Below are 23419 nucleotides of genomic sequence, written 5' to 3'. Positions count from 1 at the left end.
TAACCTCTCATGTATAACAAGCTGTGATTTCTGAGTAAATGATTTCCCACATTCAGAGCATGAAAATGGTTTATCACCTGCATGTACCCTCTCATGTAGAACAAGATTAGATTTATTTGCAAAACATTTCCCACACTCAGAACATGAAAATGGTTTCTCACCTGTATGTACCCTCTCATGTTTAACAAGATGTGATTTATGACTAAATGATTTCCCACATTCAGAGCATGAAAATGGTTTCTCACCTGTATGTACCCTCTCATGTAGAACAAGATTAGATTTATTTGCAAAACATTTCCCACACTCAGAACATGGAAATGGTTTCTCACCTGTATGTACCCTCTCATGTATAACAAGACTGGATTTCTGTGCAAAACATTTCCCACATTCAGAACATGAAAATGGGTTCTCACCTGTATGTACCTTCTCATGTATAAGAAGACTGGATTTCTCTCTATAACATTTCCCACACTCAGAACATGAAAATGGTTTCTCACCTGTATGTAACCTCTCATGTACAACAAGATTAGATCTACTTGTAAAACATTTCCCACACTCAGAGCATGAAAATGGTTTCTCACCTGTATGTAATCTTTCATGTTTAACAAGATGTGATTTATGACTAAATGATTTCCCACATTCAGAGCATGAAAATGGTTTCTCACCTGTATGTACCCTCTCATGTAGAACAAGATTAGATTTATTTGCAAAACATTTCCCACACTCAGAACATGGAAATGGTTTCTCACCTGTATGTAATCTTTCATGTATTACAAGATGTGCTTTATTAGTAAACGATTTCCCACATTCAGAACATAAAAATGGTTTTGCATCTGTATGTACCCTCTCATGTGTAACAAGATTATATTTTTGGGAAAAACATTTCCCACATTCAGAACATGAAAATGGTTTCTCCCCTGTATGATGTCTCTGAAGTAAAGTGAAAACTGATTGACTTATAGAACTGGATGATACTGTATCATCTTTATGATCTGTACTGGGTGTAGTAAGGTCTGAATGATCAGGAGAAGGTTCCTCATGACTAGAGGGACCAGATGAAATATCTGCACTGGGAAATGTTGGGTGTGTATTGGGGATAATGGGTTTTTCTTCTGGAGAATCTTGTCTGATGTTCTTATCTTCTAGTATATAACCTGGAGACACAATGAGATCTCCCTCCGAGGTATTCCTGCTTGTGCGCCCATCTACAGGAAACAGATGAGTGACAACAGACAGAATTGTTTACATTGAGAAGGAAATGTTCATGGATGTTTTATCACTCAAACTGAACATGTCTAATGCTGACGACACATTGGCCGATATATCGCTGGTGCGTCAGCCAGTTCCCATGGACCATCACCACCAATGCCGCCCCCACCCCACCTGACCGAATGGACCACAAATTGGGCCCTATGTGTACAGGCGATCGGGCAATCAGCTGTCCGCCCATATAACCCGCTGCAGGAACGTGCCCACCCAGCTGCGACGTCAGTCACAATGGATCAGGTAGGGGGGGGAGAGGGGAACTTGTAGGGGAGCCCGGCACCGGTGAACAGGAGGCCCTCCAATAATGGCAAAGGATAGACCTTCCTCCTTCCCCCCCTCATCCCCTCTCACCCCCCCCCAGCACCTCATCTTACCACATCACCTTGCCCCCAGTCACCTCCCCTTTCTACTCCCACCCTTTCCTACTTTTGGTACTTATGTATTATCAGGGCTGTCGATTTTTTGATTGTATGCCTTAACTTAAGGCATACAATCAGATGCAATGCGATGAGATATCGTATCGCATCGCATGCGATGCCCCGATTTTTCCAATGTTAAAATGGACTGAGACCCCTACTATCCAAGTGGGCATGGACGTGGATATAAACCTGTGGCGAGCGTAGCGAGCCACCGAGCCCGAAGCGTGGCGAGCGAAGCGAGCCCCGCGCGGGGATGGTATTCTGTGTCGGCTCGCTACAGGTTAATATCCAACTCCATGCCCACTTGGATAGTAGGGGTATGAAAAGGACCCCTTTTTCCCATTGAATTCCATGTTAAAATGGACTCAGTCCATTTTAACATTGAATCCTATGGAAAAATCGGGTCCATCGCATCGCATCGCATGCGATATGGTCGGATGCGATGGACCCGATTTCAAAATCGGCAGCCCAGTTAGTACAGAAGTACCCTACTTTTTGCTCTCTCCCAGTCCCATTCTCTCTCTCCTCCACCCCATCTGCCCCCCCCCCCCCCCCCCTCTTATCTCCTACTCTCTTCCTTCTGCCCCTAGTCTCTCGCTCATTACCTCCTTTTCCAGGCACGGCTATACTGTACTATAATATACTATTGCCACTTTGGACTGAAAGTATCATTCATCTATTCTATCAATGTAAAATAATTGGCTTCTGGCTACTGAGCCGCGTATATGCACCTCACAGGATCAGCATTACTGATGGTGGTACGGGTCTGTTCTGTCAGCATACACACGGTGGGATGTCTCAAAGCCATATTTAAGGGAGAGAATTTGCCTGAGGTGTCAGAAGAACCCGACGACCAAAGGAAGCATCCTGGGAGGTGAACGTGTCAAATGCATAGAACTTAACAAGCGTATGGACAGACGACCACGTTACAGCCTTGCATAGTTGTTCAGCAGATGCTCCACGGCGTGCTGCCCATGATGGACCTACCACCCTGGTGGAATGAGCTTTGATTGACAAAGGTATGGGAAGATTAGCCAGTTGGTAGGCCTGTTGAATTGCCATTCGAATCCAGCGGGCAAGTGTTTGTTTGTGCGCGGGCCAGCCCTTCTTGTGGAATCCATACAGCACAAAGAGAGAGAATCTGATTTTCTGATGGCCGCGGTCAGTGTTCCCTCTAAGCTGTGCGCACGTGCGCGCGCACACTCCTTGACGAGCGTGCGCACAGACATTACAACTCAGCGCACAAAGCAGCAGTGGTCCCTTTTTGCAGTTGTGGACTCCATTAATGTGTGTTTCACCCATTAACTACATTGTGTGCTGTATTTTGAATGTTTAAATGTTTAATATCATTTTGAAGTAAAGTTAACACAAATGTTGAACGTCATTTTCCAGTTATATATAAGTGACGCACAAAAATGTAAATTTCCTTTCAAAGTTGCACAGCCAAAATCTTTTGCCGCACACAGCCTTCGTAAAATTAGAGGGAACATTGGCCGCGGTACGGTCCCGATAAATGGTCAGAGCCCTGACCACATCTAACAAACGTTCATCTGAAGAAAGATCCTCAGAATTGAACACTGGAACTACTATTTCCTGATTGATGTGGAATTTGGAGATTACTTTAGGGAGATGAGAAGGTCTGGTCTGTAACACTGCCCTATCCCAATGGTAAATGAGAAACAGGGGTTTGCAGGAGAGAGCTCACAAATCCGACACCCGTCTGGCTGATGCCATAGCCAATAGAAATACTGTTTTAGCTGTGAGCCATTTATATTCCACTGATTGCATTGGTTCAAAAGGATAATTAGCCAGAGCCTGCAACACCAGAGACAGGTCCCATGGTGTTGTAGGAGGAATGTGGTTGGATACGTAGAACTCCTTGAATGAATGTACGTATATCTGGAAGAGATGCTATTCTTCTCTGGAACCAAACTGACAACGAATCTAATCCCCTTTGAAGAAAGGATAGAATTCTAACAATCTTAAAAACTTTAGGGTCATACTTGCGGGATACACACCAGGAAAAATAAGTGTGCCAGACCCGGTAATAAATCCTAGCTGATGCTGGTTTACGCACCTGAATCACAGTCTCGATAACCTTGGCAGAAAAACCTTTGTGTTTTAGTAAGGCAGCCTCAAGCGCCATGCCGATATAGACAGGACTTAGTACTACAATATATTCAGTAAGCCAAGTCATGACAGGAGCTTGGGAGTCTGTCTGAGTGCGCCCCCGTTTGGACATAGTGAGATAACCCAAATAGTGGGGGAGTATACAATAGGTATAGCCCTGAGGGGGAACCTAGAGTGATACACAGACGTATGTGACCAGAGAGGATAAAACCTCTGAATCTTCCTCAGAAGATATAAGAGAACACAGGGACAGCAACTAGTTACTGACAGATAGGAAAGAATAGACTGGCACTAAGTCACAGACACAATCACTACCAAAGTAGCTGGCTAAAGCAAAGTTCTGCTGCTGCACCCCAATCCTCCACTGTACCCTATGGGGTAAGTGGGATGTAGGTGTCTGTGAAAGCGCTACAGCGTGTGGACGGTTTCACGGGGGAGACTGTACCCGCGCTCTAGGAGGCTCTCTCAGAGAGAGCCTTACCTGCTCCTGCGCTCCGGCCACACCGTCTAGGATGAGAAGTGTCCGGCGGTGCTAGGCTCTGGATCTCTCCCCCACCGAGTACCCCTCTTGACCGTGGTCGTGGGGGAGTTCAGGCGCTGACAGGAGTGACGGCAGAGGCAGCCCAGCCGCATCAATGTGGCTTAGTGTGAAAATAAGAATAAAAAATGAAGATAAAAGCTTCTTTGGGATAACTTATATGAGGTAATCCCAGCTGAATGTGACGGTGCTCCAGCTTCCGGGCTGGCACCAAAAAAAACAACTGAGGATGGGGGCGGGGTTATAGGGGAGAGGGACCAGGCATCCTGGGAAACTTTTAAAGCTTCGCTGATTGGTGCCACGGTCCTCTGGATCCGCCTACAACCCAATGTCACCCTGGGGGAACCATGGAACCCGAGGAAAAAAATGCAATTACAGTAACCACCTGCAGAAGATTATATCTGTGGCAATTATTATTATAGTGGGAAATATGTACACATAATATGTTTTTATAATTTACTTTTTAATACTAATAAAGTAATCTATGCTTCTGTTATAGCGCTCTCTTACTTGTTATTTTATTTGTGTCTAATTAAGTTATACAGAATACCTATTGGGAGCTGCAATAGACTTAAGTGCTCTTGTAATGATCTCGTTGGACAGCATTCATTTTGATTGATTAATATATTTTTAATGTATTAGCACCTGATTGTTATGATTATCCATTTCCACCAGAGAGTGTGGGGCGGAGACTGGTCAGATCTCTGGGCTGGTAACACACAGTGACATGATGTGAGGGGAGAGCAGGAGTATAATAGGGGCTGATGGATCCTGATGTATGAGATACACCAGAGAGTGTGGGGAGGAGACTGGTCAGATCTCCGGGCTGGTGACACAAAGTGACATGATGTGACAGGGAGAGCAGGAATATAATGGGGGCTGATGGCTCCTGATTTCTGAGATAGCTGTATTAACAGAACAAGGAAAATACTGTATGCAATAAGTGATTATTCCTCACCTGTGCTGGGATCTGTAGGGATTTCCTCCTTACACTGCTGATCATCCCTCATATATGTTTCTTCTGTCTCTGTATCTCTTTTCTTATCAGACACATAAAACTCTTCTCTTATCTTCATATCCGTCACATACGTCTCTTCATGCTCTGTGTCTTCTGCCTTAATGTCAGTCACATCCGTCTCTTCTTCTCCCTTTATTTCTTCAACCTTAATATCAGACATAGCTTCACATTGAACCTACAGATAAATATCACATAAATAATGTCTGACAGTATTGAGCTTACACAGTAGATTACTGATGTATAATACACACACACACACATACATACACACACACACACACACACAAACCTGTTGCAATTCATATAGCGACAGTCACTTTGGTATATTGGGGAGACCATTATTCCCACCTACCTGATCCTCCTGTGGGGTCCTGTGCGTCTCCTCTGTACAGTGCTGGGAATACAGAGGACGGGGACATCTCTCTGGGGTATTGCTGTTACTGGATCCATCTATAGGAGACACACAGTGACTGAGGACATAGCATATATGTGATTATCCTGGGAATACAGAGGACGGGGACATATCTCTGGGGTATCTGTTACTGGCTCCATCTCTAGGAGACACACAGTGACTGAATATATTGTACATGTGGATTAGCAGATTATATGTGTATATAGGGGGGCCCCATACCTGCTCTCCCCTGTACAATAACATGAAGTCTCGTCTTACCCAGTGATGTGAGGGGCCGGTGATTCTCCATCATAACCTTCCTGCACAGACCCTTGTGTTCCTCTGTATACTCCTCCTCCTACATAGAGAGATAGACAGTGACATCCTGACACCTTCTAGGAAACCGACACACACAGTGATATAGTCATCACCCAGACACATCCCCCGGTGTTACTGTATAATGCCCCATTCCCAGCAGTCACCTCTCCGGTCACATCCCCCGGTGTTACTGTATAATGTCCCATTCCCAGCAGTCACCTCTCCGGTCACATCCCCCGGTGTTACTGTATAATGTCCCATTCCCAGCAGTCACCTCTACGGTCACATCCCCCAGTGTTACTGTATAATGCCCCATTCCTAGCAGTCACATCCCCCAGTGTTACTGTATAATGCCCCATTCCCAGCAGTCACTTCTCTGGTCACATCCCCCGGTGTTACTGTATAATGCCCCATTCCCAGCAGTCACTTCTCTGGTCACATCCCCCGGTGTTACTGTATAATGTCTTATTCCCAGCAGTCACCTCTGCAGTCTCCTCCCTCTGTGTTACTGTATAATGTCCCATTCCCAGCAGTCACCTCTCCAGTCACGTCCCCCGGTGTTAATGTATAATGTCCCATTACCAGCAGTCACCTCTCCGGTCACATCCCCCGGTGTTACTGTATAATGTCCCATTCCCAGCAGTCACTTCTCCGGTCACATCCCCCGGTGTTACTGTATAATGTCCCATTCCGAGCAGTCACCTCTCCGGTCACATCCCCCGGTGTTACTGTATAATGTCCCATTCCCAGCAGTCACCTCTCCGGTCACATCCCCCGGTGTTACTGTATAATGTCCCATTCCCAGCAGTCACCTCTCCGGTCACATCCCCCGGTGTTACTGTATAATGTCCCATTCCCAGCAGTCACATCACCCGGTGTTACTGTATAATGTCCCATTCCCAGCAGTCACCTCTCCGATCACATCCCCCGGTGTTACTGTATAATGCCCTATTCCCAGAAATCACCTCTCCGGTCACCTCCCCCGGTGTTACTGTATAATGCCCCATTCCCAGCAGTCACCTCTCCGGTCAGCAGCTGGATGATCTTGTCGGTGAGTTCCAGGATCTTCTGCTCCTTGTCTCTCCCATGTGTCAGTGAGTGAGGTGGAGGCACTGTGATGGAACTCTGGGTCCTGCTCAGTTCTCCTGACACACAGGGATGGCAACTCTGTGTCTCATGGTCACTGGATGTCTTCTTCACTACTACGTAACCCTGTGTATTGGAAAATACACTATCACTGCATACACTCCCAGTACCCTCTCTTATTGCTGTGTGATGTCACCTCCAAGATCCACTAGTCAGGTCACTGTAGTATTAATAGATCAGTGATATCAGTGACACTCTCCGATATCCTCACCTCCCCAGTCAGGTCCCTGTATTATTACTATAGATATATGTGAGGTCACAGTGACACTCCCAGATCCCCTCACCTCCCCAGTCATGTCCCTGTATTATTACTATAGATATAAGTGATGTCACAGTGACGCTCCCAGATCCCCTCACCTCCCCAGTCACGTCCCTGTATTATTACTATAGATATATGTGATGTCACAGTGACACTCCCAGATCCCCTCACTTCCCCAGTCATGTCCCTGTATTATTACTATAGATATAAGTGATGTCACAGTGATGCTCCCAGATCCCCTCACCTCCCCAGTCACGTCCTTGTATTATTAATATAGATATAAGTGATGTCACAGTGACGCTCCCAGAACCCCTCACCTCCCCAGTCACGTCCCCGTATTATTACTATAGATATATGTGATGTCACAGTGACGCTCCCAGATCCCCTCACTTCCCCAGTCATGTCCCTGTATTATTACTATAGATAGAAGTGATGTCACAGTGACGCTCCCAGATTCCCTCACCTCCCCAGTCACGTCCCTGTATTATTACTATAGATATAAGTGACGTCACAGTGACACTCCCAGATCCCCTCACCTCCCCAGTCACCTCCCTGTATTATTACTATAGATATAAGTGATGTCACAGTGACACTCCCAGATCCCCTCACCTCCCCAGTCACGTCCCTGTATTATTACTATAGATATAAGTGATGTCACAGTGACGCTCCCAGATCCCCTCACCTCCCCAGTCACATCAGTGTATTATTACTATAGATATATGTGATGTCACCGTGACACTCCTAGATCCCCTCACCTCCCCAGTCACGTCCCTGTATTATTACTATAGATATAAGTGACGTCAGTGACACTCCCAGATCCCCTCACCTCCCCAGTCATGTCCCTGTATTATTACTATAGATATAAGTAATGTCACAGTGACACTCCCAGATCCCCTCACCTCCCCAGTCAGCAGGTAAATGATCTCCAGGGTGATATTTAGAATCCTCTCAGTCATGTGACTCTGGTCCTTTCCCATCCTCGGGGAATCAGTGACGTGTCTCATCCTCACGTGAGGTCTAGTAAACACTCCGTGTCCTCAACGCTCCGTTGTCTAGGTGTAAATATAATTACAATAAACACCACACAGTACACATGTAACATATTAGGTAAAAGGTGCCCATACACTAGTCCGATTTGGGCCAATTTCACCCGATCCCAATGGAACGGGCCGAGAAATCGGATGTGTTTGACGTCCGCCTTGGGTTGGATTCACATCGGACCCGAGCAGGAAGTCGGACCTGCTGACCACCCGCCGACTCAGCCCTCATCCCAGTGGCGGGGAATGGGGTCACATGGGATACATCGCATGTGAAAGGACAGTATGTGATGCATAGCATGCAGGTCCCAGGTGGCTCGGAGGGGGTCGCATGGCCATACACTGCTGCGATACATCCCAGTAGTGTATGGCCACCATAAGAGAAATCCACACAGAGGCACAACAGCAGCTGCCTCTAATGTTTCCGCACATATAAATATACATCATACAGAGAACAATGGGTATATGTACAATATAAGCGCTATAGAATACCACAATGTCCATTGTAGTACATGGTTATCTCAAAATAATGGTAATGGGGCACCAAAGGCTGCTCGCCCTGTATAATCATCATACTACTACTAAGAAGATATCAGTGACTAAAAACCCTGAAAAAATTTATATCTAATTAAAGTTCTGTAACAGGACAACAAAAGCTGCTCCCTGATAATAATAACAAATAAACAGAGGCTGCTCAACTATAAAATAATACCACCACACCAGAGGCTGCTCCCTCTGTATACTATTTGTAACATTACACAACAGGCTGCTCCCCCTGTATAACATTTGGGTACTTGTTTCCTAGAACGGCCACAATCGTGAGTGATCGTGGCTCTTAATTAAGGGACACGATCCTCACGATGTGGCCGATTTTTTACATTTTTTTGCCTTTGATTGACAGAAATCGGGTCAATCGGTCGGTCGCGACCAATTAAAATCGGCCGCGATGCGACCGACCGATTGACCCGATTTTTCCATAGACTTCAATGTTAAAAAATCTTTTAACATTGAAATCGGGAGGATCGTGTCGGTCTTGTGCCATTATAATGGCACAAGATGAGATGGACTTGATTAAGTCCATCTCACATAGGGAAAATTGATAAAAAAGGTGAAATGGGTCAATATGACCCATTTCACATTTTTTATGTGCCCGCCATGACCCCACGATAGACGTGAACCCGAAGCGTGGCGAGCGCAGCGAGCCCGCGAGGGGCGGCGGTACGCGTCCTCCGACCTTTTCATTCCCCTACTATCCACTAGGGCGTGGAGTGAGAATATAATAGTGTGGCGAGCGCAGCGAGCCACCGAGCCCGAAGCGTGGCGAGCGGACGCGTATACCTGTGAAGTTATACGCGTCCCCTCGCGGGGCTCGCTGCGCTCGCCACGCTTCGGGCTCGGTGGCTCGCTGCGCTCGCCACACTATTATATTCTCACTCCACGCCCTAGTGGATAGTAGGGGAATGAAAAGGTCGGAGGACGCGTACCGCCGCCCCTCGCGGGCTCGCTGCGCTCGCCACGCTTCGGGTTCACGTCTATCGTGGGGTCTAGCACACTTAGTAACATTTGGGGGGGCAATTAAAAAAAATCTGGTGAAAAAATAAAAAAATCGGGTGAAAAATCGGCCGATCGGATCGGTCGCATCGCATGCGACCAAATCGCATGCGATGCGACCGATCCGATTTTTTATCTTCCGACCACAACGATCTAAATCGTTGTGGCCGTGCTAGGAAACAAGTACCAACATTTGTAACAGGACACCACAGGCCGCTCCCCCTGTATAAAAAGGACACCACAGGCCGCTCCCCCCTGTATAACAGGATGCCGCAGGCCGCTCCCCCCTGTATACCAGGACGCCACAGACCGCCCCCCCCCCTTTATAACAGAACACCATAGGCCGCTCCCCCTGTATTACAGGACACCATAGGCTGCTCCCCCTGTATAACAGGACACCATGGGCTGTTGCCCCTGTATAACAGGATACCACAGGCTGATGCCCCTGTATTACAGGATACCACAGGCTGATGCCCCTGTATTACAGGATACCACAGGCTGTTGCCCCTGTATTACAGGACACCACAGGTTGCTCCCCCTGTACTACAGGACACCACAGGCTGCTCCCCCTGTACTACAGGACATCACAGGCTGCTCCCCCTGTATTACAGGACACCATTGGTTGCTCCCCCTGTATAACAGGACACCACAGGCCGCTCCACCTGTATAACAGGACACCACATGCTGCTCCCCCCTCTATAACAGGACACCACAGGCTGCTCCCCCTGTATAATAACACCAGGGCAGCACAATACCATCACCTGCTGCCAGATACAGCAATGTCTTCTCTCGGTCCCCCGTAACTTAATCACCGTGGCTGCTGGAAGTGAGAGGCCTCAGGTAAGATCAGCAGCGCTGCCACCCAGCAAAAAGCCGAGATGCTGCTACAACAGCTACACTGAACGCGGGGAGTGGTCTTCAGTAAAATGGCCGCCGCTCCCTCGCACAGGGGACATTCTTTATAGTGCCTTACTAGGCGTCGTATTTACAGCACGGAATCTATCCTCTACCGGTGACCGCACCTCACAGAACTCTCTCTATACATTCCCTCAATGCATTTACTGCTTCTACCAGTCCGGCAGCGATGTCTCATTGTGCGTCCTCATACAGCGACAGCCATTTTGTTGTGGTTTGTACCCAGCTCCCAGACTCCCCCGCGGCTGTAGCCAAAGTGTATTTCCTGTGTGGGGCAGAGTGGGAGGAGCTGTGTTACCAGGGAAACGTTCCGTCCTGGTGTGCATGGCAGGCAGGAGGGAGAGTGCTGCAGCTGGCACCAGGTGACCCCAGGTATTATACTGCTAGTAACAGCATAGTAGTGATTGCTGGGTGTGAGCCATAAGGGCACTTACAGGGGAGCTGCTGTTCTACTCACACAGGCTGCAGTGTAATACCAGGTGTCAGAGCCGATATAAGGTTTCTTGGCACCCAAAGCAAAACTAAACTAATACCACCTGCCCTCCCCCTCCCTCACCAATACCGCTATTGGCTGCCTATCGGCCAATCAAGAGTCGCGCTAGTCGACCAATAGCGGTATTCAGGAGGAGGAGCCGCACGATGTAAACAAACGCAACATGGTTTTGGTTTGTTATTTTTTCTCTCTATCTCTCTCTGCGGTCCCTCTCTCTATCTATCTCTGCGGTCCCTCTCTCTATCTATCTCTGCGGTCCCTCTCTCTATCTATCTCTGCGGTCCCTCTCTCTATCTATCTCTGCGGTCCCTCTCTCTATCTCTGCGATCCCTCTCTCTATCTATCTCTGCGGTCCCTCTCTCTATCTCTCTCTGCGGTCCGTCTCTCTATCTCTCTCTGCGTTCCCTCTCTCTGCGGTCCCTCTCTCTATCTCTCTCTGCGGTCCCTCTCTATCTCTCTCTGCGGTCCCTCTCTCTATCTATCTCTGCGGTCCCTCTCTCTGCGGTCCCTCTCTCTATCTCTCTCTGCGGTCCCTCTCTCTCTCTCTGCGGTCCCTCTCTCTATCTCTCTCTGCGGTCCCTCTCTCTATCTCTCTCTGCGGTCCCTCTCTATCTCTCTCTGCGGTCCCTCTCTCTATCTCTCTCTGCGGTCCCTCTCTATCTCTTTCTGCAGTCCCTCTCTCTATCTCTCTCTGCGGTCCCTCTCTATCTCTCTCTGCGGTCCCTCTCTCCCTCTCTCTATCTATCTCTGCGATCCATCTCTCTCTCTCTCTCTGCGGTCCCTCTCTCTATCTCTGCAATCCCTCTCTCTATCTGTCTCTGCGATCCCTCTCTCTATCTCTCTCTGCGGTCCCTCTCTCTATCTATCGCTGCGGTCCCTCTCTCTATCTCTCTCTGCGATCCCTCTCTCTCTGCGATCCCTCTCTCTATCTCTCTCTGCGGTCCCTCTCTCTATCTCTCTCTGCGGTCCCTCTCTCTATCTCTCTCTGCGGTCCCTCTCTCTATCTCTCTCTGCGATCCCTCTATCTCTCTTTGCGGTCCCTCTCTCTCTCTCTCTCTCTCTCTGCGGTCCCTCTCTCTATCTCTCTCTGCGGTCTCTCTCTCTCTGCGGTCCCTCTCTCTATCTCTCTCTGCGGTCCCTCTCTATCTCTCTCTGCGATCCCTCTCTATCTCTCTCTGCGGTCCCTCTCTCTATCTATCTCTGTGTTCCCTCTCTCTATCTCTCTGCGGTCCCTCTCTCTATCTCTCTCTGCGTTCCCTCTCTCTATCTCTCTCTGCGGTCCCTCTCTCTATCTCTCTCTGCGTTCCCTCTCTCTATCTCTCTCTGCGGTCCCTCTCTATCTCTCTCTGCGGTCCCTCTCTCTATCTATCTCTGCGGTCCCTCTCTCTATCTCTCTCTGCAGTCCCTCTCTCCGGTCCCTCTCTCTATCTCTCTCTGCGGTCCCTCTCTCTATCTCTCTCTGCGGTCCCTCTCTCTATCTCTCTCTGCGTTCCCTCTCTCTATCTCTCTCTGCGATCCCTCTCTCTATCTCTCTCTGCGATCCCTCTCTCTATCTCTCTCTGCGGTCCCTCTATCTATCTATCTCTGCGATCCCTCTCTCTATCTCTCTCTGCGGTCCCTCTCTCTATCTCTCTCTGCGGTCCCTCTCTCTATCTATCTCTGCGGTCCCTCTCTCTATCTCTCTCTGCGGTCCCTCTCTATCTCTCTCTGCGGTCCCTCTCTATCTCTCTCTGCGGTCCCTCTCTCTATCTATCTCTGCGGTCCCTCTCTCTATCTCTCTCTGCGGTCCCTCTCTCTATCTCTCTCTGCGGTCCCTCTCTCTATCTCTCTCTGCGGTCCCTCTCTCTATCTCTCTCTGCGGTCCCTCTCTCTATCTCTCTCTGCGGTCCCTCTATCTCTCTCTGCGATCCCTCTCTCTCTCTGCGGTCCCTCTCTCTATCTCTCTCTGCGGTCCCTCTCTATCTCTCTCTGCGGTCCCTCTCTCTATCTCTCTCTGCGGTCCCTCTCTCTATCTCTCTCTGCGGTCCCTCTCTCTATCTCTCTCTGTGGTCCCTCTCTCTATCTCTCTCTGCGGTCCCTCTCTATCTCTCTCTGCGGTCCCTCTCTCTATCTCTCTCTGCATAGTTTGGACATGCCAGACCTAAAGTCTTGTCGACCTAAACTCATGTCGACCTAGTGGTGTCGACCTACTTGGTGGTGACCCAATGACCGTGTCCCCTGTGGCATTACCCTGCTGGGCCTGGTGCTGGTTATTAAAATACGGGGACCCCTGCTCATTTTGTCCCCCATATTTTGGGCTGGTCCTGGTTTTAACCCCTTGAGTGGTGGGTTTTGCTGGGGCAGGAAAAACCAAGGTTTGTCCTGCCCCAGCAAAATCCACCAGTGTTCCCGCTAGGCTTATTTTGCAGGGCGCTGCACCCTGCCCCTGTAAAAGCTGCGGAATTCACCCTGCCCGTTTATGCCCGCCCTGGACAGTTAATAGGCGCTGAGAAGTTACGGTACCTCCCCGGCCGTTGCCGCGCTTCTAGTACCCGCCCGCTGAGTGTACACTGCTGAGCGCGTCAGCATGTGGATACTCCCCTCAGCCCTGCAGTCTCCAGAGCCCATAGCCGTGCTGACAGGCTGCTCACCTCCTCTTATGTGAGCGGCTGTCAGCTGTTCCAGGGAGCATCCCTCCTCCCCCTGCCGCGTCGCTCACCACTACTGAGCGTGTCTGCTTTCTCACTCGGGTAGAGGCGAGATCCCCACTTGTTTCACCTTCAACAAGCCTCCGAGTGCCGCTTCTTTCCTATTGTTATATATATATATATATATATATATATATATATATAGCCCGATGGTATACAAATATACACAGACAGCGGCACTCCAATGGGTTTTTTCAAAAAGGTGTATTCAAGCGGTCCAACGTTTCGGGGACTGGCCCCTTTGTCAAGGTGCAGGAAACACAGTGTGCTTTCTTTTCATCGTTACCCTTTCTCGCTATCCTTTATCTTTTCTATATTTGAGTGTTATTTAATATGCCCTAGAATTCCATACACCTCATGTGGTGACATAACCAGCCTGACCAGGCTGACCATAGTGTGCTTTGTCTTCATCTTCTTCCTTTCTCGCTATCCTATCTTTTCTAAATTTGAGTGTTAAATTTGAAGTGTGAAATATATGCCTGCCTGTCCCTAAGATAACAGCATGGTCGACATAACAGATGGGCGACAGTGACAACAGACAAACCCCGGTTTAGTCTTACACGTATCCAACATTTTTATATATGGACTGAACAGATCCAACACATGCATCCTTACAGAACCACCTTTGGCTGTGACTTGAACACAGGCACTACGTATGACCTGAGTATGTTCGTTACGTCCCAGACAGATAGACGCGAGATTCCAGCACCCGACACTGTTCCATGTATCTGTTAATGTAATATGATTTTATTTATTTACTTTAATATTGTATTTATAATTATCACTTGATTTCCATTTGTTTGTTTCACTTTTCTTAGACGTGGCTCAGACAGCGCCGGACAGACGCTTCCGCAAGCCGCCATCATTTATCTGAAGCTTGCGTTCCAGCGCCATGACGCTGACACGCAGATGACTCACCACCCATACCCATGCAACCGACTTCCGGTTAGAATGGCTTCCGGCAGCGGGCTCCCCGGCGTTTGTACGAGCACGTCTCACGGTAAAGTATCACCTTAAATAAGTTTGATGTATGATCACTGTTACTGTTTGTTTCCTGCACCTTGACAAAGGGGCCAGTCCCCGAAACGTTGGACCGCTTGAATACACCTTTTTGAAAAAAACCATTGAGTGCCGCTGTCTGTGTATATTTGTATACCATCGGGCTATCCATTGTATCCTGAGGGCACCTGGGAAGTTGTCCCATTAAGTTGGAGTGCCAAGCCGCAACACTACTTCTATCTATATATATATATATATATATATATATATATATATATATATCCAGCAGGAAGAAAGGCGGCACTCTCAGTGGGAAGTTTTTTTACTCATCCCCACAAAGGGAATAAAATCCAGATAAAATTTCCCCTCACTTGCACCTCCACTTACATCATTTACACTTTGACCTGCCCCTGTGGGCTGACCTATGTTGGGAAGACCCAGCGCGCTTTTCGGGAGCGCATGGCCCAACATAGGTCAGCCATACATCAGGCCCAGTCCAGCGGACATAGTGACCAACCCGTGGCCCGCCACTGTTTACAATTCAAACATAATATTTCAAGTATACGGACGATGATTATTGACCATATACCTTTGCCCATCAGAGGGGGTAATAGAAATAACATTTTGCTCCAGAGAGAGAGTCGCTGGATTTTCTCTCTGGGGACTATGTCCCCTGGGGGGTTAAATGAGACGCTGGGGCTCCAGTGTTTCATTTGACCATCCTGTATTGGAGGGTGTTATGTGATCTTGCTGTATTTATTTTGTCATATGTTACATGCCTTATTCATTTATCCATTTATTATTATTATGTATACTCATGTTTTCTGGTGTTATGTCTCTTTAAATTGCTGATTGATGCATTTAGAAAGTATTAATAGCTACAGATGCTATATCCCATAAGAATGTGGGTGTTTACTACATATTGAGTCTCATGTATATGCGGTTTTTCCATTTTTATATTTTATATTCTGCGATCGCTGTTGTATCAGCGTTTTTACTATATGTAATGTGTTTGTTATTTGTTTCCATAGGAACCGTTTGTGCTGTGTGCAGAAGCTCCCTGTCTTGCGTTGATGACACGCACCGGTTCTATCCAATTGCATAGTGAAGGCCACCCGGTCACGTGATGTGGAAGTACAGGTCAGTGAGAGGGGCCTGTTCTTTACACTGCAGCGTGCCAGGTGATGCCTGAGCAGTGCAGGCTGGACAGGTGTGTGTCATGATGCTGGTGGGGGATGGTGAGTGCACAGCCAATCGGTGTGGACATGGGGGGAGGGTTTTTTATGTGTGTATGGGTATTTATTGCCTATGTTTTGTTAATGCATTTGTGTCCCTGATGACGGAGGTAACTCCGTAACGGCGTAGGACCGCTGCAATAAAGGACTTTTAAACTTCACTACAAGTCTGTGAGAGTGCCGCCTTTCTTCCTGCTGGTTATTTTGGATCCTAGAGCTCCCTGGAAGGCACCGCAGCAAGATATTTGTATCACAAGCAGAGTGCCGGGTAATACTGTTTCCTATATATATATATATATATATATATATATATATATCCTGGCGGTTGGATTCCCGGCATTCAAAATCTTGACACCGAAATCCCGACACTTTGTCCCTCCGTGGGTGTCCACGACACCCATAGAGGGAGAATAACGCTTGGCACCGGGCCTTCTGCGTGGCGAGCACAGCGAGCCGGCAAGGGGGGGTGATCCACGTCCCCCCTTGTCGGGATATATATATATATATATATATATATATAACAAGATAACCCTTTCACTGTGCTAAGAAACAAATGGCTGCACCACCTCTATAAGTCCCCCCTGTTAGTGGAGGAAAAGGACAGAATACAAGAAAGAGTATATAGAGTGCGCCCAAATAAACGCCGCCACCAACCCAAAAATCCTTTATGGGTGACTTAATAGGCAGTGATTACAATGGTTTTAAAACTGTTTTTAATTAAAAAAAATCCTTAAAATATGTTCACATAAAGTTCTTTACAGCAGCGTGTAATCCGGCAATTTATCGGTCACTTTTCCATATACAGTTCAATTGAAACACAAATTTCTATATAACGTTCATCAGAAACCCAACGCGTTTCATCTGTTAGACTTCATCAGGGGTATATACAATATCGACATTGTGGATGGTAATTTATACAGCGTTTTATTGGATCCGAAGAATGTCGGTTCTCATGGACTCTTTATAGCCTGGAGAGAATTTTACTGGTATCGAACACTGTGGTTTAGATTGGCGAAAGATCGCATAGACCAGAGTGCGGATTATTAGATGGCCCAATTCAGTTACCAAAGAGCAATCAGAAATAAGGGTCAAGCTAATATGCTCCTCCAGTGCTGCTGGCAAGTATATACACACAAATATATATATATATACACACACACACACACACACACACACAAAACGCCTCAGCAGTAATACAAATGTTCACAAGATGTGTTATAAAACATATATCTATGTTATTTGTCTACTAGCTGAAATTCCTACTGTTACCTTCATGGTAAGTTATCAATGAGTTACATGTAACTGTCAACATTTTTTAAACCACTATTAGCTTAGCAGTTCTTCCAATGCTGACGGCAGACACCTTTATCACAACTTTCACTTTTGGACTTAACATCCAGTCCATCACCCCCACCCATTTGGGACCAATATTCTATTTAAATGTTACCCCCCCCCCCCCATCTTGCATCACATCTACCCCCTCCTGCCCAAATAATACTACTGCGGTCACCTACAGGAAACATAGGTCCCAGGTTAGGGACCTATGCAATATAGAGGTCCCTAAGAGACACTCTTACATAGTCTGTTGACTGACATCTCTCTTACATAGTCTGTTGACTGACATCTCTCTTACATAGTCTGTTGACTGACATCTCTCTTACATAGTCTGTTGACTGACATCTTACAACTAACATCAATAAGTATTCACACCATACTATTTTCTAGATATTTGCTGCACATTAAAGGTGAGCACTTTGTATGAATCACTATTTACAGCTCTTCCAACACACCCATGAGGTGGCTGCCATGTGTCGTTTTTGTTTTTGGGGTGTCGCCAGTAGCCCTAATCCCCAGTTATTCCTTCTGCTCAGTTCTATAATAGGACGCCACGTGGGATTTGAGGTGGAGCTGCAGCTAATAACTGCCGCATCAGGTTACCCCTTATATTATGACCTTACTGAACGACGCATCTTCTTCTGCAGGTTTTTGGAGGTGGTCTCACTTTTTCAGTTTTTTTGATGCTGTTAGTAAAAGCCGGATTGAGTCTAAATCGCTTATTACTTCCATACTCTTCTTGGCGTCTTCTTTTCCCAATTTTTGGAAAAGGTGTGAACTCTCCATCCTCCAGGCACTGTAAGAGATGTGGCCTCATTAATGGATAGTTGTATCTGCAGATGGGTACGTCCCCGGTGAAGAGAAGTTCCACAGCATTCGCTATAGAAAATACACCACAGTCGCCTGAGTCTGGGTCCTGTTTCTCCACATCCAGGAGTTTGATGTTCTTCAGGGTGTCCTTTGGAACGACAGCCCCATAGAGATCTTTCAGTTGTCTGCTTCCAGAACGGGTAAGCCGCCATTCAGAACTGTCTGCAACTTCTATCTGTCCATTGCGAAAACAAGACACGAAGCAGTGCCTCTCATCCATATCTGGGTGTAGCTGTACTGCAAGCCCAGAGACGGCATCAAAGGAGCCATTTGCACCTTTTTCTATCGATTGCAATCCTTGTACATCAAATTGCTTGCGCAATATTTGCTGAGCAGCTTCAATAATGCCTAAGGACAGACCGTCGCCCTGCAGAATGTCACTTTTGTCTTCCTGTGTCAGCTCAATATGATCGGGCCACATGTTCTGTGAATGTTCAGGAATGTACTTCGATGTCAAGAAACAATAAATGGCGTTTATACAGCTACGCCACATTTTCTGTAAATGTTCAAGAATAAACTTGAATATAAAGCAATGAGAAAACACGTGTAAACAGCTACAAAGGGTTATAGCTAGCAACACCGCTCACTCTCATCCAATGAGTGATTGTCCTGTCCCCAAGCAGGGCCTTTTCTTTCACACCTGCTGTGACATCACAAAGGCTGTCTGTGACATCATCAGCCTCACTCTGGCTGCTTTCCCCCAATGCATGTCCTCCAGCTGCTGGAGAACTACACATCCCAGCATATTCTGACATAGTTTTGCTATTAAGGCATGTGAAACTCTTGCGGGACATGCTGGGTTGTGTGGTTCGACAAAAGCTGGCGGGTCACATGTTGAATACCTTTGATAGGGGCCAACCCCGTCACAGAGTCAACATCATTACAATATAAAATAGCAACATTTCAGGACATAAACAAAAGGCCTATGCTGCCACCAGTATTTAAAGACCAACAAGTCCTATATATGACTTTGTTCCAGGCTTCAGCATAGATGGTTAAATGATAATAACTGAGGTACTAATTCTGGGCCTAATTCAGATTTGATCACCACTGTGCGAATTTGTCGAGGACTCCAAAACAGTAGAAATAAAGGCACTTTTTCAGATCTGATTGCAGTAGAAACTTGTTTGGAAAATGGGCAAAACCATGTGCACTCTACATGGGGCAGATGTAACATGTGCAGAGAGAGTTAAATTTGGGTGGGGTGTGTTGAAACTGAAATCTACAATGCAGTGCAAAACTAATGCAGCCAGTATTTACCCTGCACAGAAACAAAATTCAAAACTCATCCACATCTAACTCTCTCTGTGCATGTTACATCTACCCGACCAACAGTGCACATGGTTTTGTCCATTTTCCAAACAAATTTGGGTACTTGAGTATTATCTGGGCTCCCGATTTTTTCATTGCACTACTTAAGGCATGCAATGCAATGCAATTTCTCCTTCATCCTTGGGGACACTGAAGTCTACGCTGGGGAATAGAGTGGTGTATCGGAGGAGTCGGCACTTTAAGAAACTTGAACTGTGGTATGGCTCCTCCCCCTCTATTCCCCCCTCAGACCTCAGTCTTAGTTTAGTGCCCGGAGGAGTCGGATCCCTGGGCAAGGGCTCCGTTTGGGGCCTTTTTGTTTTACTTGTTTTTTGAACTTTTTGACACAGGCAGCCAGCGCGTGCCGGCTCCCTGCAACGTGGGACAGCTCTCCGGGGAGTCAGAGCGGCACCGCTTGCGGCGCACGCGGCTGACTCCGGTCACAGACGCATCAGCGTCTGGGTCCCGCCACAGCTGCCTGCGGCTTGTGTTACGGGGCCGCGACCTAGTCGCCCGCCGGAGAGAGCAGGGCGTGCGAGCGCATAGCGCTAGGTGACGGCTGGACCAGGGTTAATTCGCTGGTCCAGCAGGGAGCAGACAGCCAATCAGCGCCGCTGTATACAGCGCGCGCTCTGATGAGAGGAAGGGGCGGACCAGTGAGTGGTCGCGTCCTAGCTGCAGTCCTCTGCGCCAGACCGGTGCCTGCCACGCTGCTCCCTTGTCGGCTGTGCCTCTACAGTTCACTGGAACAGGACAGCAGGACGCTTTCTCCCCCTCTTCAGCCTGGATATTGTTGAATACTGCGCTGGGTGAGTGGAGGGGATTTTCTCTTGTGAGACTTCCCCGCTGGAGAGTTTATCAGGTGGGCCTAATTCGGGGAAGGTGCGCTCCTCTCCCCCTATTAGTGTGGTGCTTTTGCTCTTGGTCTGGGGTCCTTGTTGGGGGCTCTCTTTGTCTGGCTTATTTCACCTCCTTTCACCTGTGTGTGTGTAAGGGGTGTGTGTGTGTGCAGCATGACAACCAAGTCTCAGTCAAAAGCTTCTCCAAAGCTGTTTGTATGCACTAAGTGTGAGCAACAGTTTACGCAGCATGTGAAGGGTGTATCCTTGTGTAAGGATTGCTTCAAAGGGGATGCTGGGCAGAGTCAGGTCCCTATTCTGAACACTGAGGGAGTTACCAGTGTGTTAGCCACTCTGGCATCAGAGATGGCTGCATCTCGCAGGGACAGGGAGTCATTGCAGGTGCAATTGGCTTCCTTGTCTGCTGCGGAGCCTACCTGGGCCAGAGAACTGATTACATCAGTGAAGGCGTTGGCCCAAGCAGCTGCGGTGCCTTCGGGGTCCGCAAGTGCTCCACCTCCCCCGAGGAAAAGAGGTGTTCCTTTATTGTTACAGGGGGATACTTCAGAGGATGAACCGGGGGACCCCTTGGAAGGGGATATGTTTCAGGAGGATCCTATTGATCCTGTAGAGGACGTTCCTCAGGAAGAGGCCCAGGGTATAGAGGCTCTCATTCAGGCTATTAAATCTACGCTCAATGTTAGTGAGCAGGAGCCGCCGACGCAGGTTTCTATTTTTGGGAGGTCTGCTAAGGCAGTGGTCACCTTCCCAGAGTCTATGGAATTGGAGAAACCTCTTCTGGATATTTGGAGGTCTCCAGAAAAAAAGTTTCAGTTATCTAGGCGGTTTAAGGCCTCTTACCCATTTGCTCCGGAGGCTAGGGCAAAATGGGAGACTCCGCCGTTGGCAGACGCGTCAGTGTCAAAGCTTTCCAAAAAAGCGGCACTTCCCATTCCTGGGGCAGTGGCCCTCAAGGAGGCGCCAGATAGGCGTCTGGAGGCGGGGCTTAAGCAGATTTTTTCAACCGCAGGTGTGTCACTTCGGCCCATTCTCGTGATCTCCTGGGTCAGTAGGGCCATGGAGAAATGGGCGGAGGATTTGTCAAAGGGTCTGAATGATCAGGGTTCTTCTGAGGAGTTCATTCAGTTAGCAGAACAGATGCGGGAATCTGCAATGTATATTGGAGAGGCTGCAAGGGATTCTGCGGCTCTGGTGGCAAGGATTTCGGCTCAGTCCATTACGGCCAGGAGGTCTTTGTGGCTTAAGTCCTGGCAAGCGGAGGCGGACATTAAAAGGGCGGTAGAGGCTCTTCCGTTTACGGGAGAGGTCTTGTTTGGGCCGGAGTTAGACAAGTTGATTTCTCTGGCCACAGGAGGCAAATCAACTTTCCTGCCTTCCGCGACTCCGCCTCCCAAAAAGCCTTATCAAGGGCCGGCCTTTCGCTCCTTTCGGGGGGCACCTAAGTTCAGAGGTAAGTCCAGAGGATCCTTTACCGCTTCTCGTGGCAGAGGCAGAGGGTTTGGTGGAGCAACCACTGCCTCAGGACCAGCTGCTCGGCGCGCAGACGTCAAGCAAACCGAAAAGCCCGCAGCATGACTCCCGGCCCTCCTACCTGGGGGATCCCAGAGTAGGGGCTCGCCTGTTGGACTTCCGGCAGGCCTGGGAGGGGTCTTGCAAGGACAAGTGGGTTCTGTCCGTCATTGCGCAGGGGTACAGACTGGAGTTTTCCGGTACTCCCCCTCACCAGTTTTTTACAATAGGTTTACCTCACGTGGAGTTGAACCGTCAGTTGCTTCTTCAAGCAGTACAGAAACTGTTGACCGCAGGAGTTATAATGCCGGTTCCTGCCGAACAACGCACAGAGGGTTTTTATTCTCCCCTGTTCCTGGTTCCGAAACCGGACGGTTCGGTTCGACCAATATTGAATTTAAAAGCTTTAAACGTATATATCACGTACCACAGATTCAAGATGGAGTCTCTTCGTTCTGTGGTTGCAGGGCTGGAGCCGGGGGAATTTTTAGCATCTTTGGATGTCAAAGATGCCTATTTGCATATTCCCATTTACGTCCCGCATCAGAAGTTTCTTCGCTTCGCGATAAGGGATCTCCATTTTCAGTTTCGGGCTCTTTCATCGGCGCCACGTCTGTTTACCAAGGTAATGGCAGTGATGGTAGAGTTGCTTCATTCTCTGGGAGTAAAGATCGTTCCTTACTTGGACGATTTACTGATCAAGGCCGAATCCAGGGATCTGTTGACGCAGGCGATTCAGGTAACCTGCCAGACGTTACTGAACCATGGCTGGATTCTCAACTACCAGAAATCTCAACTGAATCCTTCAAGAAGGATTGTATTCCTGGGGTTGATTTTGGACACGGAGGTTCAAAAAGTTTTTCTGCCTCGGGAAAAGATGTTGTCCCTGCAGGAGTTGGTTCGGCAGGTGCTTCGACCTCGGAGAGTGTCGGTGCACTTATGTATCCGATTGCTGGGCAAGATGGTAGCCTCGTTCGAGGCTCTGCAGTTCGGGCGTTTCCATTCAAGGACCTTTCAATTAGACCTGCTCAGGAAGTGGTCGGGCTCCCACTTGCACATGTACAAGATGGTGGTGTTATCGCCCTGCAGTCGTCTCTCTCTCCAGTGGTGGCTACTGTCGGCCAATTTGTTG

General features: G+C 48.0%; 1 protein-coding gene and 1 long non-coding RNA gene across 2 annotated transcripts in view; one reads left to right on the top strand and one right to left on the bottom strand.

Moving 5' to 3' along the window:
* The window catches only part of LOC146009551 (uncharacterized), a 115343-nt gene that overhangs the window by 229 nt on the left and 91695 nt on the right, over positions 1 to 23419 (bottom strand). The window contains 8 exon segments of the mRNA XM_083149996.1: positions 1 to 1205; positions 5312 to 5546; positions 5724 to 5821; positions 6042 to 6120; positions 7101 to 7292; positions 8385 to 8521; positions 18641 to 19031; positions 21096 to 21194. Of these exon segments, the coding sequence (XP_083006122.1) occupies positions 1 to 1205; positions 5312 to 5546; positions 5724 to 5821; positions 6042 to 6120; positions 7101 to 7292; positions 8385 to 8521; positions 18641 to 19031; positions 21096 to 21194 (2436 nt within the window).
* Positions 11198 to 16618, top strand: LOC146010237 (uncharacterized). The gene is made up of 3 exons (XR_014444753.1): positions 11198 to 11360; positions 14987 to 15168; positions 16199 to 16618. It is a non-coding gene; the product is annotated as an uncharacterized LOC146010237 (long non-coding RNA).

This window comes from Crinia signifera, chromosome 6, assembly GCF_055691185.1.
Source record: "Crinia signifera chromosome 6, ASM5569118v1, whole genome shotgun sequence".
Lineage (NCBI taxonomy): Eukaryota > Metazoa > Chordata > Amphibia > Anura > Myobatrachidae > Crinia > Crinia signifera.
Note: the sequence above shows the minus strand (reverse complement) of the source record. Positions and strands in the feature narration are given on the sequence as shown.